The 17,616-nt window shown below is 38.8% G+C and overlaps 1 protein-coding gene across 1 annotated transcript in view; it reads left to right on the top strand.

The window, feature by feature from the left end:
- Positions 1–1,859: 1,859 nt before the first annotated feature.
- LOC126162861 (mannose-P-dolichol utilization defect 1 protein homolog) overlaps positions 1,860–17,616 on the top strand; it is a 378,986-nt gene continuing 363,229 nt past the window's right edge. Inside the window, exons 1-2 of the mRNA XM_049919638.1 lie at positions 1,860–3,094; positions 3,335–3,400. Of these exons, the coding sequence (XP_049775595.1) occupies positions 3,007–3,094; positions 3,335–3,400 (154 nt within the window). The 5' untranslated portion in view covers positions 1,860–3,006. The remainder of the gene's footprint in view (positions 3,095–3,334; positions 3,401–17,616) is intronic.

Raw genomic sequence — 17,616 nt, 5'->3', positions numbered from 1 at the left:
AGACAAAACAGACACCTAGAATATGTAAGCAAGTACAACAATCCATTAGATAGCATTTAGAATCTCATATTGGAGCTAATGGTAGACATTTTGAGGATTTAATTTAGCCACCAGAAGACCAACATTTGAAGAGAGAAAGTAATTGTAGAACCAAGCTCAGAGAGAGCAAGACAGAGAGAGAGAGAGAGAGAGAGAGAGAGAGAGAGAGAGAGAGAGAGAGAGAGAGAGAGAGAGAGAGAAAAGAGACGAAGTGGGCATATAACAAAAATGTGTCTGCAGCTAAGAAAATAATAATAATAAAATCAACCATATGTATATATGATTTTTTTTTACTTCTTTTTGAATCCTCTATCCATTCCCCTCAGGTTGTCCACATATTAGTTAACATATGTAAGGAAAAACTGTTGACCTAAAATACAACCTTACGACACGCCATCTATAATGCTTCAAATTCTGAGTATCTGTTGTTATGTGATTATAGTTTCCATCCTTGTGACACATGCTCTCGAGGTGTGTCATGATGATTGGTTTTATCAGTTAAATCCTAACTGGGAACATTGTAATTAACTTAGACATTAGACCATATCCATATGCATCTAGAAGAAAAACAACATCCAAAAAGAGAACTTGCAATTACATGAGATGAAGAGAAAATCTACTTATGTTTTGAACTCAGTGATGCTTTCATCCAGCAAAAGAAAGAGGATTTAAGATGTGACTTATTCAGGAATTGATCAAGATGGTATTCAGATATACTACCTGGGCTGCCCAGACAAACACTAGTAGACTCTGAAGCAATAAATGATAAGCAATCTGTGATCTCTGATAATCTTGACCACTGAGCTTTGATAACACAAACGGAATGAGAGCATTGCTGAAGTACTTAATATTGCAACTCATCAACAATGACTACCCAAAAAAAACCTGCACACAATACAAATTCTAAATAACAAATGTTGCAATGTTGACAGCAAAACTACAAGAATTTTGTCTTCAGGTCTTATTTACTTCTAGCTTTTTTCCCTAAAAAAAAAATAGGTTTCCATATCATCAGTATTTGCCATTTCTGCAGCTGTGTAACAAGTAACACACAAATCAGTGTATTTTTATTACAACTTGCCCTCCATATTGGTTTTGTTGTTTCAATAAGTGACAAAAAGATAATGTACACATCAATAATGGCTCTTTACAGTAAAAAGAATAAGCACTTCATCCAATATCTAGTACTTTGGAAAAATATCACAGAATATTACTACAGTCTATGTAATTCTATGCTTAGGATCTGATAGGTTCATAACTCTCACCTATAACAATCTTTTGGTTTTCAAACTTTAAGTTACTTATCAGACTTTATCATTGTGTAGCATTTACTGCTGAGTAATTTTTTTTCAGCGCCCTATAATTCCTATTATTGTCATTTTAGCCTTAGTACTGGAGTTTACTAAGGCAATGAAGGTTACTGTCCCCCATTAACATTTGGCAAAAAGAGAAATGGGCCAACGTAATCACATATCAAACCTCAAAACAAATAGCAGAATTCCGAACAGATTAATTCATGTTCGATTTCAGTATGTGATCCAAGTTCTGATGCTACGCCACCATGAAATAAAATCAGGTGTTAGTTATATATTCTGAGGCAACAGTACATAAGCTGTATGCAAACTTAATTAACTGTAACAAATGTGCATATTTTTTCCTTATACTTTGTGTGTATGTGCGTGTGTATATATTTAAAACATAAAATTCTTAGTTACAGATCTGTTATTCTCGAAACTGTCATTCAAAAGAATGTAACAGATGAACACACCCTTGCGTCAACTTTTATTACTGTTGTACAGAAGGGATGCAGTCAACACACTATACACTATACACTGGCAGACAAGTGAAAACAAGAAAGCTACCATGCCCTTAACTGTGAATTGCAGAGTAGTCACGTAGATGTCCCTATTTCTTGTGTTCCTTGCATGTGGAACAAGAAGCAGTTGTGCATGTCACAGTTGCTTTTCATATGTGGCTGTAACTGTGGTATGATAAACTGTAGTTACAGGCGTTTTGCAATTATCTCTAGTTCTTTTACATTAAAATCATCGAAACAGTTAACATAACTTTGTTGTGGCTGTAGGGTAACTTATATGGTCCCACTTTAGGACCCTTTTGTAAACTGCTTATCCCTACGTCTGTGTGTAAAGTTCCATTTTAGGCATAGAAATTCACTTTTATGTCTGGCTAAATTGTACCAAATTATCAGCTTTGCTGCAGGCGACGGACATACACATATAAACATGTGCTATTAACAAAATAAAAGGAACCCACTGACGATGGCGAAACTTCACTTAAAAGGCAGAATGCTTTTACAATAACATATCCACATGAAATGTGACCACTACGAGCAACCAAATTATTGAGGTTCTTAAGCGTTTCTGAAACACTGCGGAGCACATAACTACATGCACGTTTTTATGTTATTACAATCTGTATGCAAAATAGGGTCGTTGGCTTTTTCTTCATCACATTCTGTAACTACTTCCAGTGTACCGCTGTCACAGAATAAGCAAACAAAGAATTCTGCAGCTCAAAATATTAGAATGAAATGACAGGATATATTTCCCAGTATCTGGGCTCACAAACTGTGGTTCATGAATGACGAAGAACTAATGTTTACGACACAAGTGATGGTTTGTCAACCGCTTATCCCCCGCTACATGACAAACGTGTTCTATTCTTAGACAAAAGTCATATAAAGGTTGCTATCTCTAACAGGTTTCAAAAGAGATAACGACCAATTGCATGATAATAATTGTACTCGCACTTTTGTCTTACACGTGCGCTACTCCTCCGTTTACGACCACGTCATTCTCAATACGCAAAGTTAACAATCGCGTGTCAGTACGTAGTTCAAGTTTGTGACAAGTCAGCGCTGGAGATCAAAGTATATATGAACTGCTTGCCGCGCAGATAGTCCACTGTCCAGTTGAATTTTGTTTCTGCTTGCAGCTGAGCGTCAGCATGGAAGGCTTCATTAAAAAAATTATTTTCCTTTTCCTGACGCCAGAATGTTTCGACGAGTATTTCGTAAATTTCAATTTTTTTCATGGTAGGTATCATTTTGTTAAGATGAAAAGTCCTACAAGACATTTGCATTAATTGTTACTGGACATTGTTTAAACTTGGAGGTTTCTGTACGATTGTATGAAGTGTACGTTGAGATGTAAACCTTAAGTTGTCGTTGCTAACAGATGGTCACATTAGAATCACTTTTTTCGGTATTGTGGTTTTGTCAATTTTGTTGTTGTTTTATGATGTGTTATACTGAGTGCATTATTATTGTTTTCAGTGCCATGCATGAAGGCAACAATAAGCAAAGCCCTCGGGTTGGTCATAATCGCCGGATCAGTTATGGGTATGATTATTTTTCTTCATACTTATCGTGTTGTGCTGTTGTCGAATAGTCAGCCGCTTGCCTGGATGAAGTTGTGATACCGGTGTCAGGAAACCGTACTCTTTACCGTTTGAGCACTGTGGGATTAGTCCTACATATTCTTACCGTGTTTTATGTATTACACTGTAATTAACGTGTTTTGTTGGAGCTCCTTACGGCTTTGCCACGTATGTGGGACGTGCGAAATACAGATTTCTTGTCATGAAAGTGAAAGTGCCCGTGAAGACTCTCCGTATTACTTGACTGAGAAGTTCATTTTAATATCTACAATCCCATGTATTCTGTGTTTTCTCACATTATAGATGCTTTGTGCATGCAAAGCTGTGCTTATGTTGTTACACTCTGTTGTCATGGTTTGACACTGTTCATACAGTGATGACACCCCACCAGTTCTTTACTGCCAAGCACATAAAATTTTGAAGAAAAGATTTAAACTAGATGTAATCCTGTCAGTGACTGCTTTGAAAGTTTCACAAGATTCACTGCCTTATACAGTTGTTAGTCGATTGCTGAGTTCAAATTAAATATGAAACTTTGTACAGTGGTCATGTTCACTGCAAGTGGTATCATTTTCATAACATGTGTGCTGTGTTAATTTTGGGTGAGGTATATGCCAAGACATTGACTTTATTCGCTTACAAACGGAAAGTTTTATTTTCCAGCAGTGGATATCAAATTGATAGCCTACATGAAATTATTGAGAGTTTTGGAGTCGAAAATACTCTAAACAGTTCATGGCGAAACAGGATATGCGACCAGGGCAATGTATCGTGCACTAAATGTATAGAATTTAGTCGACCGATTTTTCTCATCGGGTTACCTTCCATTACGAATGTAGGTACACTCAGTGACTGTAATCTAATTTATAAATGATAGAGCACAGCAATCAGTGTCCTTTTTATTTTTGGCAAATCCAAATTTCAGCTAGTGCCTAGCTATTAACAGTGCACTATTTTCTAGTCTCAATGCATATCAGTTCCCTGTTGTTCGGGTGTCGTCACAGTTCTTTGAAAGAATTTTTCTCTTTTATTATTTAATTAGGGCCTACTTGAAGCAGCAAGGTTCTACAATATGGTCTGTACTTTTACCACAAATCTCTTCTCTAATGGTCAGTTATATTCTGTGTGAAAGGTAATTTACTCTTCAGATAATCCTCATACATAAAATGTATTTTTTATGGTCGTAAAATTGTTTATGCATTAGACCCCCTCAAAATCTTGGTTGTGGTTAGGCTTGAGCTATAATGCAGCCTGAGGTCTAGTTTAGATTGGAAGGTGACAATTTGGTTGTGAGCTGGCAAAGCCAGCAAATTTAAAAGCAGGAAATCTGGGTTGTGGTAACCTACTGACTGCTAGCGAAGCCTAATGTTCACATCTGTGCCAAATTGAAAAATGCAAGGGGGATCCAATATGTAACTTTTACCGTCCTTATAGTGAGGTATCAGGTGGTGATGTGTAAATGTATGAATGGCAGAGAACCTTGGTCATTCACTTTTTTTTCTGGTTTAAACTGACTTGCATATTGAATAGAACACACATCCACTGCAATGAGTACTTTTCTATTGTAATAACTTAGTAAGCGTTCTCATTCCAACCGTGGCTAGTACTGAGGATAACAGCTTACATATACATCAGTATATATAGGTACTCTGCAAGCAACTATAAAGTGTGTAGTAGAGGATAGTCCTATTTTACTTTGTACCAATATTAGCTAGACTTCCTTTCATCTTCCAATGACATGTGGAGAATGACAGTAGTAAAGTAACCCAAGAATGACTACAAATGTGCTCCTGTCAATGCCATTATTTCTCTGCTTCATTATCTGCGTTGCCTTTCTCTTCTGAATCCCGTCATCACATTATTGAGTGAGGTCCATGTGATATATTTCCAGAATGCTGAAGTAGTGATTTACAATTGGTTCCAGTGTATTCGTAGATGGTATTTAGTTCCATTAACCACTGTCATGCATTTTCTCCGAATCCCTGCAACTAATCTAACTGGTCTCTTTACCTTACCGTCTTGTTACACATTTGTTTCATTTTATATCACTGGAATATTATTAGTAGGTATTTAGGAAATACGGAAGCATCCGATCTCGCCCGTCTGCTTTGACCCATGACGTCACAAATATGGCGGAAACGACCATAAACCACTATTCCAATATGGCACATATAAAGTCGTTACGTACACATTATGAGGACGAAAATACATCGAAAAACACACACACACATTCCCCAAAGACCTAATGACACTAACGGGACAAGCGCAGGAAATAGGGGGTTTTTGGGTGGGGATAAACTAAATATAAACAAATTTAGACACCCACCCCCATACAAAACCACGCAGAACGACGAAAGAAACCAACATCACAAAACTCCCCAAATACCACTAAACACATCATCTGGAATCGGACACTTCCCTTGACCTATATAGCTCAACAGCAGCTCCCGATCCCATAAATTAGGACCTAACACTTCCCTTGACCTATATAGCTCAAAAAATCTCCCGATACCAATACCAACATTCACAGCCACACATTGGGATCGAACACTTCCCTTGACCTGTTATCCTTACGACATCTCCACATACACCCGTCCCTGGTCCTAGACGCCGGAACTTTAAGTAAGCCTCATTTCTTCACGACATACTGAACACTACACACCTTCATCCAAAAATCTGAATAGTTGAAGAAATTTTATTAGAGACAACGTACTGTCCCCCATCATACCCGACAACCGAAAACTGTTGACCCTGTCAGTCATATCCATACCTACCAAAGATATAAAAAAAGCAATTTACCAAAATTCACACACGACGCCACGCTCGCTAACTAAACCAAAAACATCACCTAACACACCACCGATTGCATCAAAATGACACCTACAAACACGCCACTCTCACAAACTAAATTCCGCGCTGTCATAACGTCACACACCACAACAGCCTTAAGTCACGAGTCAAAGCCGACGGATGGGATCGGACGCTTCGGTCGACCCAGTATTTAAAATGATACTTTGGCCTTTACATATGAGCAGGCTTTATATATTTTTATCAAGCAGAAAATTCAGTTGATGACAATGTTAAAATTGCGAAGAGGCAAATGTGTTTGAATAAGCCTATTTCTCACAGAAAATGAGGTCTTAAAATGTTGTGGATACATTTTTGTGAAACATCAGGAATTTCTTATAGAGGATTTGCGAAGTCAAATTGTTGAGCTCCTCTGTAAAACTCTGCTCTACATTGGACAAACCTGTAGCCTCTCCTCACCGTACTGTTTCACTGAGGAGCTCTGGTTTTATGTAATTCAACAAATGAAGTTATTGTGTCACAGGTTTTAAAAATGGTTGAAATTACTTGATAATTATTTTCACATATCTGTAAGTGATTCCTCCAAGATGTATGTAGTGATTGAATGATTAAAGGTGTCTTACTAAACAAAGAAAGCTCTATTTTTATGTTTAATGTAGTGTAGAACATCACCTTACCCTGCCTCAAAGAGAGGACAGTCTGTCAGATCAGATACTCCTGCAATTTTCTTCTGGTCCTTCCAGATAGGTCATGCTTCATGCGCCCTTTTTTTAAAAGGGGGGGGGGGATAACATTGTAGTTTAGCAATAAATATATGACTTGCCATATCACAAACTTCAGTGGATGGTACCAATTAAGGACATCTCCCTGCATAATACTGACATACATAGAATGCGTCTTGTAAAAATGTCAAGTGTAAACATCTGTTTATTCTGCGTACTTTGTGATCCAATGATTGGGGTCAGTGCCACGTATGGGCTCTTTAAAAATGACTGAATGGCACAGAAACCTAAAAAACTCTAACCTACATACCACAGTATGTTTGCATATAGTTACTGTTCAAAGTAAATTACTTCACATAATATTTTACCATGTTTTGCAATCTTTTGCCAGACAACTCGCTAGTTTATTGGTACTAGAGTGTTAGGTATTAAACCAGTCATTTATATTTGCAAGCGAAACATATCCACTGGTGTCAAGTGAAGTAGGCTAATTTAGTTTGTTGAAAAATGGTGACTGTGTTGCTCTTTAGAATTCATTACACCACATTAAGATTATCTTGAGCACAAAAAGGGGTGCACAATGCTGTAACCAAAATTTTTGAACACTTAGACTGTGGTATAAAATGTGTGCCAGAAAGCAAAGTGAAATTTGAGAACACTTGTAAATCATCAAGAATTATTTACAAAATAATTTGTGATGTAAATATAAAATGACTAATTGCACATCATTAAGATTTATTGTGTAAATGATCCATGGAACATGAAACTAACAAAGGAAGAAAAAACACATACCATATACTTGTCAAGATAAATGTTAGCACTGTGTTTTTTTTTTATTCAGACACTGCTAGTACTCAATCTCTTTGAACTCAGTTTAAAAAATATGTAATGAGTTTGTTGCCGAACAGTCTATTTAGATTGTAGTTCTTAATGAAGTGAAGTGGTAAAAGTACAGTTACTGTATGTACTGCTGTCTATCACATCATCCAGGATCTGAAATATCTTCCCTTCCACACGCTCCACCAGGCTATTTTTTTTTATAAACCCTTCCTTCTTTCTTAATATATGTTCAGTCCAGTTTCTTTTCCTTCTTTTTATTACATTCATTATGTATCTTTACCCTCTCACTTTTCTCAGTACTCCCCATTTTGCATTTTATTCATCCAACCTGTTTTTTCCTTCCTCAATGTCCATGTTTCAGCACCACACAGGAAGACATACTATAAAACATTTTACTAGTCTTTTCTTCAAATCCTTGACTGTATTGCTGCAGATAATTCTTCTGTTCTTAAAATTTGCCATTTTTGCTGTTGCCTTTCTGAATTTAATTTCTGTGCTGCTCTTCTAGTCAGTTTCTGTCCTGTTTCCTAAGTACCTAAAGCTTTGCACATGTTCTAATATTTTTCCATTCAGCATCATTTCTACCATTTTGCCTCCTTCCTAGAGCCATTACGGTACTTTTGTGGTACTTTTGTTTTCATTGTATTGATTTTCATTTCATATCTCTTTCCTTTAGCATCAGTCATATCCCCTACACTGTGTAACTGTGTTTTTCATCTGTTGCTAGAAGGAGCCTCTCGTCTGCTAACATCAACCACCATATTCTTCATCCTCCCCTCTTATCACCTAGTGGCAGTAGTCAATCATGTTTTCTAAGTGTAGCAGCCTTCTGGAACCACATGACTAGTTTGTAGCTTACAATTGAGTTCCTGCCAGAGAGTTCATCGAACCACGTTCAAGCTCGTTCTGTAACACTCCGCTCATGAACAATATGTGGGGAAAACTTAACATTTAAATCTTTCTGTGTGGTCTCTGATTTCTCTTATTTTATTACAATGATCATTTCTCTCAATGTAGGTGGCCACCAGCAAAATATTTTTGAATTTGAAGGAGAAAGTTGGTGATTGAAATTTCATGAAAAGATCCTGCCGCAATAAAAAATGCCTTTGTTTTAATGATTGCTACCCCAGTTTGTATATCATATGTCTGACACTCTCTCCCCTATTTCGCGCTAATACAAAACGAGGTGCTCCTCTTGAACGTTTTTCAGTGTCATTCATTAATCCTATCTGATGCGGATCCCATACTGCACAGCTGTACTCTAGATGAGAACAGAGAAGTGTAGTGTAAGCAGTCTGTTTAGTAGACCGTTTACATCTTGTAAGTGTTTTGCCAATAAAACACTTTGCTTTCGTCACAACATTATCCATGTGATTGTTCCAGTCCTCCCCTTATTTCTTTTCCAAGTTCTATCCAGGTTGTATTTTTCTCCTTGCACTTTCATGCACACTTTTTGATTTAAATTTAATGAGTTTAGAAGTTGTCAGATTTTTCAGCCACTCTTCATTTCCTAAGGTATGATTGCAAGCTTATTCCAATCCTCATGTTTTCTGAGCCTGTAAAACACATATATAGGTATCTTACCTTTTCAATGCACTTCAGAAATTTCGCAGAAGTCTTACTGCATCTCTTGTGCCTTTATTCCATCTAAAACTAAATTGGTTTTCAGCCAGATTCTCCTCCATTACCTTTGCCAGTCTTTTGTTAATGATTCTTTACATAACTTGGGCTGCATGTGAAGTGAAGCCGATTGTCCTGAGCCCACTGCATTTTTTGGTTCATTGTGTCTTTGGTATTGGATTAATTATTGTTGTCAGGAAGTCCTCTGACCATTGACTATTGTTGTATATTTTGTTACATAACCTGAATATTTCTCATGCTCTGTCTTTGTTCAAACATTTAAATAATTCATCTTTATTGTATCTGTACATGCTGCTTTCCTATTTTTCATTGCAGCTATTGCACTCTTTACTTCTTTAATTATGATTATCAGTTCTTTCTCATCATCATCCACTTTGTTCAAGAATACAAATTCCAGGGTTGTTAGCTTTGGTCTGTGTCATACAGATCTTTTAAATAATGTTACCATTCAAGGGGAGCACCCTCATGATATTTGTACACTGCATTTTCATCCTCAATGAAAGTTTCCACAATAGCATTTTCTGCTCAGTTTTGAGCCCATGTTGTAATCTTTTCTCTTTTGTACAGTAAATCATATCTTCCCTTCCCCTCCAGTTCATCAGTTATGTGACAGTCCTCTTTTTGTCTTTTTTTCCTAGCCTACTCTGTTTCTCTCTCGAGCTTGTTATTCGGCCTTCAGTAAATCTTTCTTGTCTTGCGTCTTCATTGTTCTTGTTGATGAATTTCCTTATCTTCTCCATCTTTGAAATCATTTTCTTTGTGACCTGTGATTTTTTTTTTTTTTTTTTTTACCATATACATATTGTACTACCTTTGTACCCCCTTTTTATGATTCCTTCTTTCAGAATATTCCAGTTCTGATTGCATTGTCAGCTGGAAGTGACTTGCATTAAATATTATACCAGAGAGGTACAAGTAATCAAATAGTGGGCAAGTAATGTTATAAATTAAATGCTTAGTTGCCACCACATTACGCCAACGGCCTTTCTTCCGTGGTAACACCAGTTCCCGTCAATTCACCAGAGTTAAAGCGCCATCAAGCTTGGCTAGCACTAGGATGCGTGACCGTCCGGTGTGTCAAATGCTGTTGGCAGATGGGGTGCACTCAGCTTTTGTGAGGCAAATTGAGGAGCTACTTGATTGAGAATTAGCAGCTCTGGTCATGGAAACTGATGACGGCCAGCAGAGTGGTGTGCTGACCTCTTGCCCCTCCAAATCTACTTCCAGTGATACCTTATAGGCTGAGAATGACACGGTGGTCGGTCGGTATCATTGGGTCTTTCGAGACCTGTTCAGATGAAGTTTAGTTCAAGTAGGCACCACATTACAAGAACTTCAGGAAAAAAAAGTGCTCTTTTTAGGGAGTGTTACTTAAACACTATTACAGGTGGCCCTTTTGAGAAGTGAGAGTTCAGAATTGCCAGAATATTGAGGAATAATTCTTTAGTGAAAATTCATCAACGGTTATGCCAAGAACCATATACTCATGAAAGCTAAATTTGCAGATCCCCCAAAGAAATTAATAGTTTTCCAAAAGCAAAAATGTCTGTGACAGTTACTTAGGCAATAATTAGACTTGAATTTTTAACATTTCTTCTTGTAATTAAATTTCTTTATGACGTAAGTGTCCCTGTGGTATTACCTGTATCAACTTTCTTAAAACTGGCATACTTTACACAGTTAAATTTATTGAGCTAGTGCACCAACTCTTGGGTATATAGCTTAACAATGCAACGAAAGACATCACCACAACAGTACATCCTCATTGCAGATTTGATAACCTTGACTGAAGGGGATCCTGAACAATTGCATATTGAGGGCAAAGAGTTTGTGGAATTATCTGTAACTTGAGTGGGCACATACATACGGAGTCTGAAGTGACAAGGTGAGGACCACAAGACCACTTGGTGTGGAGTAACCCACTAAGTGACTTGGGCTACTATGCAAAACTTAAAATCAATGTGGCAGCACTGGGTATGCAATACAGTTCTAGTGTGTGTATTCATGGGAACATTATTTCTGTTTTGTGATGATTGCGTAGCTGCTACATCATTACTACAGGAAAAAAGATTGTAGTACGTATTACTGTAAAAGGAGGTTGTAGCAGTTGATCTCGTGCAAGAGAACTCATTGTGCAACCATATATTATCAGAATTGTGTAAACATTTTGCATAAAATGTATGTGCAAATTATTTTAGATTAATCCAACAGATTTTAATGAAAATGGGCCAGTTATGAAATATGAAGTATTTTTGTCCAGAGACTTAAAGAATGCTTGAGATTCCTCCAAGAATATGTTATAAGAGTACTGTCACTGTTATAGTTATTACTGTATTTTCAGTTGTGTTGAGTTACAAACTGGCAAATTGCATCAGACAGATGCTAGAGGGATTAATTACTTGTCATTAGGTGATAAAATTACTAAATCAGTTACAAGTCTACCTCCTGTTCTGCAAAAGCTGTCTGTGTCCAATAGAAGAGATTTGTGTAATTTTCCCTTCTCTATGACTACAATCATATAATGCATTTTCTTTGATTGAACCTAAGCTTCAATTTTTCATTGTTTCCTTGTAATACCTTTTGGTAAAGCAGAGAATTACTAATGGTATTCTATCACTGAAAAGTAGGTGTAAGATAGGATACATTTACATAACCACTCCACAAACAGATGTACAGTGTGTGGTGGAGAGTACATTGTACCATTGTTATTGATCTTCTTTCCTGTTCGATTCATATATTGAGCGAGAGGAAAATGACTGTGTGTCATAATTTTTCTTATATTATATGATGGCATTGGTGTAATGCTAGCACAGTTTTGTTCAAATAAAGTTTTTGTTGCTCATACCTCTGACTAGTTGGATGTGGCCCACTGCAAATTCCTATCGTGTGCCAGCCTCAGCTGATAGCAGCACCTGCACCCATTGTGCTCAATTATGTGTTGTATATGTTCAGATGTCCATCTCCCTACAGTTTTTACCCTCTACAGTTCCCCTAGCATAACGGGCATAGTTCCCAGATGTCTTATATGTCATAGCATCCTGCCCCTTCTTCGTGTCGGCACGTTCTGTTTGTTCCTTCCTTCTGTGGAGCACCTTCTCATTCCTTATCTTATAAGTGCACTTAATTTTCAACATCTTTGTACAGCACCAAATCTCAGTTGCTTGGATTCTCTTATTTTCCCACAGCCCATGATTCACTATCATACAATGCTGTAGTTGAAATGGACATTCTTAGAAATTACTTCCTCAAATTGAGGCTGGTGTTTGATGCCAGTAGACTTCTTTTGACCTGGAATGTCCTCTTTACCTGTGCTGCCCTGTTTTTGAGTCCTCCTGCTTCCAAGACAGCAGAATTCCTTCACTTTGTCTACATATTGGTCCCTAATTTTGATATTAAGTTTACTGCAAGTAACTTTCCTGCTGCTCTTCATTACATGTGTCTTTCTTTGGTGTACACTCAATTCATGTTCTGTACCCAGCAAACTATTCATTTCGTTCAACGGGTCCTGTAATTCTTCTTCACTTTGATTAAGGTTTGCAATTTCATGGGCAGATCTTATCATTGACATCCTCTCACCCCAGATTTTAATTCCACTTCTAAAATTTTCTTTTATTTCTGTCATTGCTTCTTCGTTGTATACATTGAACAGCAGTGATGAGAAACTTCACCCCATCTTATACCTACTTTAATCCGATCACTTTGTTCTTGGTGTTACATTCCTGTCTGCTACATTCTACATTTGCTCAACAGGATTTCGCAACAACTACATAGTCTTCCTTCAAGGATTCCCATAAAACGTCCCCAAGCATTTCTGGTGCTCTTCTGTATTCGTGCTAAACCAACCTGTTATGAGCCTAGTGGTGCGCTCTGAATTCGTTTAGTGTCAGTTGTCATGTCTACTTGTAACTAAAATGATCATTGTATTAATACGGTACATGACAATAGAAAGATGATTAGAATTGCTGTACTGCAAGTACTTTTTTGTCTTTGAGAAATTATTGTGTTGTGATAATCCTGCATGCTGCAATCAGTACCTCTAAATGTTGTGACAGGGAACCAAAAACCTCCCTGATATATTGGTTGATCTTCAGATTGCTATGAATAGAGCTTACCCATGTATTCCAGTGTGGTACTGCAGACTATCACACTTTGTACTTTTTTGCTATAATGGTCAACAAAACTAATTGCCAGATAGTAATTTTCAACCTGTTCCCTCATATGTATGCAAAAACCACTGTAGGTAATTTTTTAATGGGACTCACCCACAAAGTTGAACGTACAACTCGTCTGGTCAGTAATGGTGTACCTGCCCATTGTGATGTCTGTGGGCAAATGAAATACAGTGCCAGGTGTGCTGGTAGACCAATTTGCAGTAAATGGTACTGAACGATTGACATATGTCAATTGACTATGTCCCTTGCACGTCCCTGGCATTGAGCCAACATTATAGATAAAGCTGTGTGGTATGATACAGCCATGTGGAAAACATTGCTGTCATCCATTGCTGTGATTGAAATGCGTGGTCCAGTACCCTCTAATTGTTGAATACGGCCCTCTTCTATCCATAGATTCTGCACACACATCACTCATATCAGATTGCACTCTGTGAGCTGAAATAATGTTGTATGATAAACCTACTTACCAGAAAGTGATCATTTTGTCTGAAAAGGAAAGTTTATAATCAGTGTGTTGTGCAAAAACTAATCAAAAAATGAAGATTGTTAAGTGAGCAACAGATATATGCGTTTTAAGAATTACTAGGAGAGGCAGGAAAATAAACAAATGCGCCAGGAAACACATTAGAGTGGAAGACTTTACATATCTGTAATAGAAATGAAATGGAAGGTCATTCAGTGGAGGGGATGGGGCATGCATCTAGACAAGTGAATGGTTGCTGGACCAGAGTAGTTCTTAATCAGTGTTGTGAAATCGTGCAGGTTCCACAAGCGAAGCTCCCAGGTAGACATAAAACAAGAGCCACTTACTTCTAACAAATGTAGAAGCTTTGATTCACATAGAATCCACTGAAGCAGTTAATTGCCTGATAACTCAGCAAAAAGAATCTGAATTCTGAGGAATTCTCTTGCGTTTATGATAAAATGACAAGTTCGAAAGTAATGTGTCTGGTGCAAACCACAACTATTGTTGAACAGTTTTAAGTCCAGATGGACCATAAGAGGATGGCTATCCATAATCAAAATCACCAAAGTCAGTAAACTGGTGGGTACCAAATTCTTGCACTATTGTCCACAGAGGCCACTGTTGTTGATGCTGAGGCTTGTTGCTGATGGCTGGCTGCCCATTTTGGCTGTGAAGGCATTTGATGTCCACACTGGTGAAGCTGCTGGAACTGGCTTTGTGAGATAGTGTGGTGGTGTTAAATATTGCTTGGGTGGAAGGATAGGGTGTGGCCTACTTGCAGACGTTTGGCACAGCAGAAGCAAGTAGTACCATGTTTATCACAACTCCTAGTGGTGATATGGGCACCACGTGTAGTTGAATTGAGCGCCACTTGTGGTGGCATGCCGGAGTTGCCCACGGGAAAAAAAAAAAAAAAAAAAAAAACTGATGATGTCATTCAAGAATGTTTGTATGTGGTTCCTGAAGATGCACTGCCTGCTGGTCAGCACTTCTACATCCCACTGGACTTGCATGTTGTGCCCCAGTACAACTTTAACCCTTTCCTCTACCACCCAGTCCTCTAGGGGAAGAGATGTATGACTGTCTTGATGTGTTGAAGTCTGGGAGAGCTGACAGCATCTGTCAGAGGTGATATCCTGAGTCCTCACTGTTGATATGTATTGGGATGGGGGAATCTGTTGTTTCAATTATACTGTTATGGGTGTCTGTGTTAGTTTGACTGCTGGATTTCCACCGCAGAAGGTGTTGCTGCTGTGGCTGTGGATGGTCTAACTTGGGACCAAATGTGGGCTCTCTGGAAGAGAAAGTCTGGTGGACTGCAGAAGCAGCTGGGTCGCTGTGAGGGTAAAGCTGATTAATATGCTAGCAATGCTTATCCTGCCTAGAGACTCGCAACCACACTGCACCTTGAAGGTGCTAGTGATGTCGATGCAACTGTGGCAGATAGTCTTCATTGCCCACAATTTTCGCAGGGGTTGCCATGTAATCGTTGTTCCAGACTTTCCCCTTTTTGTGTAGTTGAACAGTACAATTTCAGGAACAGAGTGTGTGCATTGTCGACAATGTAGTCTTACCGCAGTTTTGCCACTCGAGAGTTGAAGGTTCTAATAGTCCCCTGCCATCCCATTGGAAGCTGGGTGAAATGGGACTGTTTTGTTGAATATTGTGTTTGCACATACTGAATATCACTAGGCTCACAAGTATTGGAATTGTATAGATGTAAACCATGGGCCGTTATTGGTGACAATTGTTTTCTGAAGGCCTTCAGTGGCAAAAATTCTGGTCAGTTTTTGGCGTTGTCATAGGGTGCATGCAAGAAATTTAAGGGATTTCTCAGTGTATCCACTAATTTGCGCCACCGAGCGAGGTGGCGCAGTGGTTAGCACACTGGACTCGCATTCGGGAGGACGACGGTTCAATCCCGTCTCCGGCCATCCTGATTTAGGTTTTCCGTGATTTCCCTAAATCGTTTCAGGCAAATGCCCTTTGAAAGGGCACAGCCGATTTCCTTCCCTAACCTGAGCTTGCGCTCCGTCTCTAATGACCTCGTTGTCGACGGGACTTGGTTAAACACTAACTACCACCACCACTAATATGAGCCAATATGACCCCATGAATGGACCCACAGTTCTGTATGGAGCCTGAACCACAGGTGCATTACTTAATGCCATGGGAAGTATTTCGCTGCGAGAGCTGCTTGGTTTTGGTGGAACTGGCCACAATTGGCGAGCGTACTTTTTATGTCTTTATCTGTACCTCTCCAGAAAACGTGTTTGTGGGCCATACATGGTGTCAGTATTGCACCCCAAAGGACCTGATGACGCATGTCCAAAACATAGTACTGAAGAACTTTTGGAATGATTGCTCTGGCCTTCCCATTGTGTTTGAGGAGGTGGATCTCTTTAAACATTGAAAGTTCATAGAAACGGTGCCAGTAAGTAACCACATTATTGGCCACACTTGGTGAACATATTGCATCACATTTTGTAGGAGGATGTCCTCTTGTAGCAGCTTGGTTACTGAGTTGGCATGGATTGGGAACTGTGTGACAACTGCTGCAGATTCACTGTCCATGTGGAAGCGAACTTCAGGCTCATTGTCAAAGCCCATGTCTTGTCCAACTGGTGTTCATGAGAATGCATTTGAATTGGCATGCTGTGATTTGGAGTGATACTGAATGTCATAAATATGAAGATAAAATCATAGACCAACATTGGAGGTACATTGGTATTTTTATATGTATGCCTGTGTTAGTGTTAAACAGGAACAACAGTGGCTTGGGATCGTTTAGTAGGACAAATCACTGACCATAATGAAACATTTTAAGGTGAAAAATAATGGCTATGACCTCTTTTTCAATATACTATAATTTCGCTGTGTTGGTGACAGGACTTGATGCAACAATGATTGAGCATTTCATTCCATGTACTTTATGAAGATAGCCAAGCGATGCGTCCCTTGCCAAAATAAGCAGTTTGTTAGGGTCATAAGTGTTGTGTCTATACAAGACAGTCTAGACACAGGGTGAGGTTACCGATAGGCACGCGTACACACACGCCGGCTGGCGTGAGTTCTGGAACAGGATACTTGATGAATGCTATAGAGAAAAGAACGGAGCATCTCATATACTTAACTTTATTCTCTTGTGTGGTACATCTCTATGGTGAATACAAGTAAGACTCTCTCCAGATATGGTTAACTGCGCCTTGCTAGGTCGTAGCTATGGACTTAGCTGAAGGCTATTCTAACTGTCTCTCGGCAAATGAGAGGAAGGCTTCGTACGTCTAGTCGCTAGCAATGTCGTCCGTACAACTGGGCGAGTGCTAGTCCGTCTTTCTAGACCTGCCATGTGGTGGCGCTAAGTCTGCAAGTACTGATGGCGGCGACACGCGGGTCCGACATGTACTAATGGACCGCGGCCGATTTAAGCTACCACCTAGCAAGTGTGGTGTCTGGCGGTGACACCACAATAAGCTATCAGGTACGTCGGTTGGGGAAGAGCCCGCCTAAGATGTTAGAATGCTCC

The sequence above is a fragment of the Schistocerca cancellata genome, chromosome 2 (genome assembly GCF_023864275.1).
Source record: "Schistocerca cancellata isolate TAMUIC-IGC-003103 chromosome 2, iqSchCanc2.1, whole genome shotgun sequence".
Lineage (NCBI taxonomy): Eukaryota > Metazoa > Arthropoda > Insecta > Orthoptera > Acrididae > Schistocerca > Schistocerca cancellata.
Note: the sequence above shows the minus strand (reverse complement) of the source record. Positions and strands in the feature narration are given on the sequence as shown.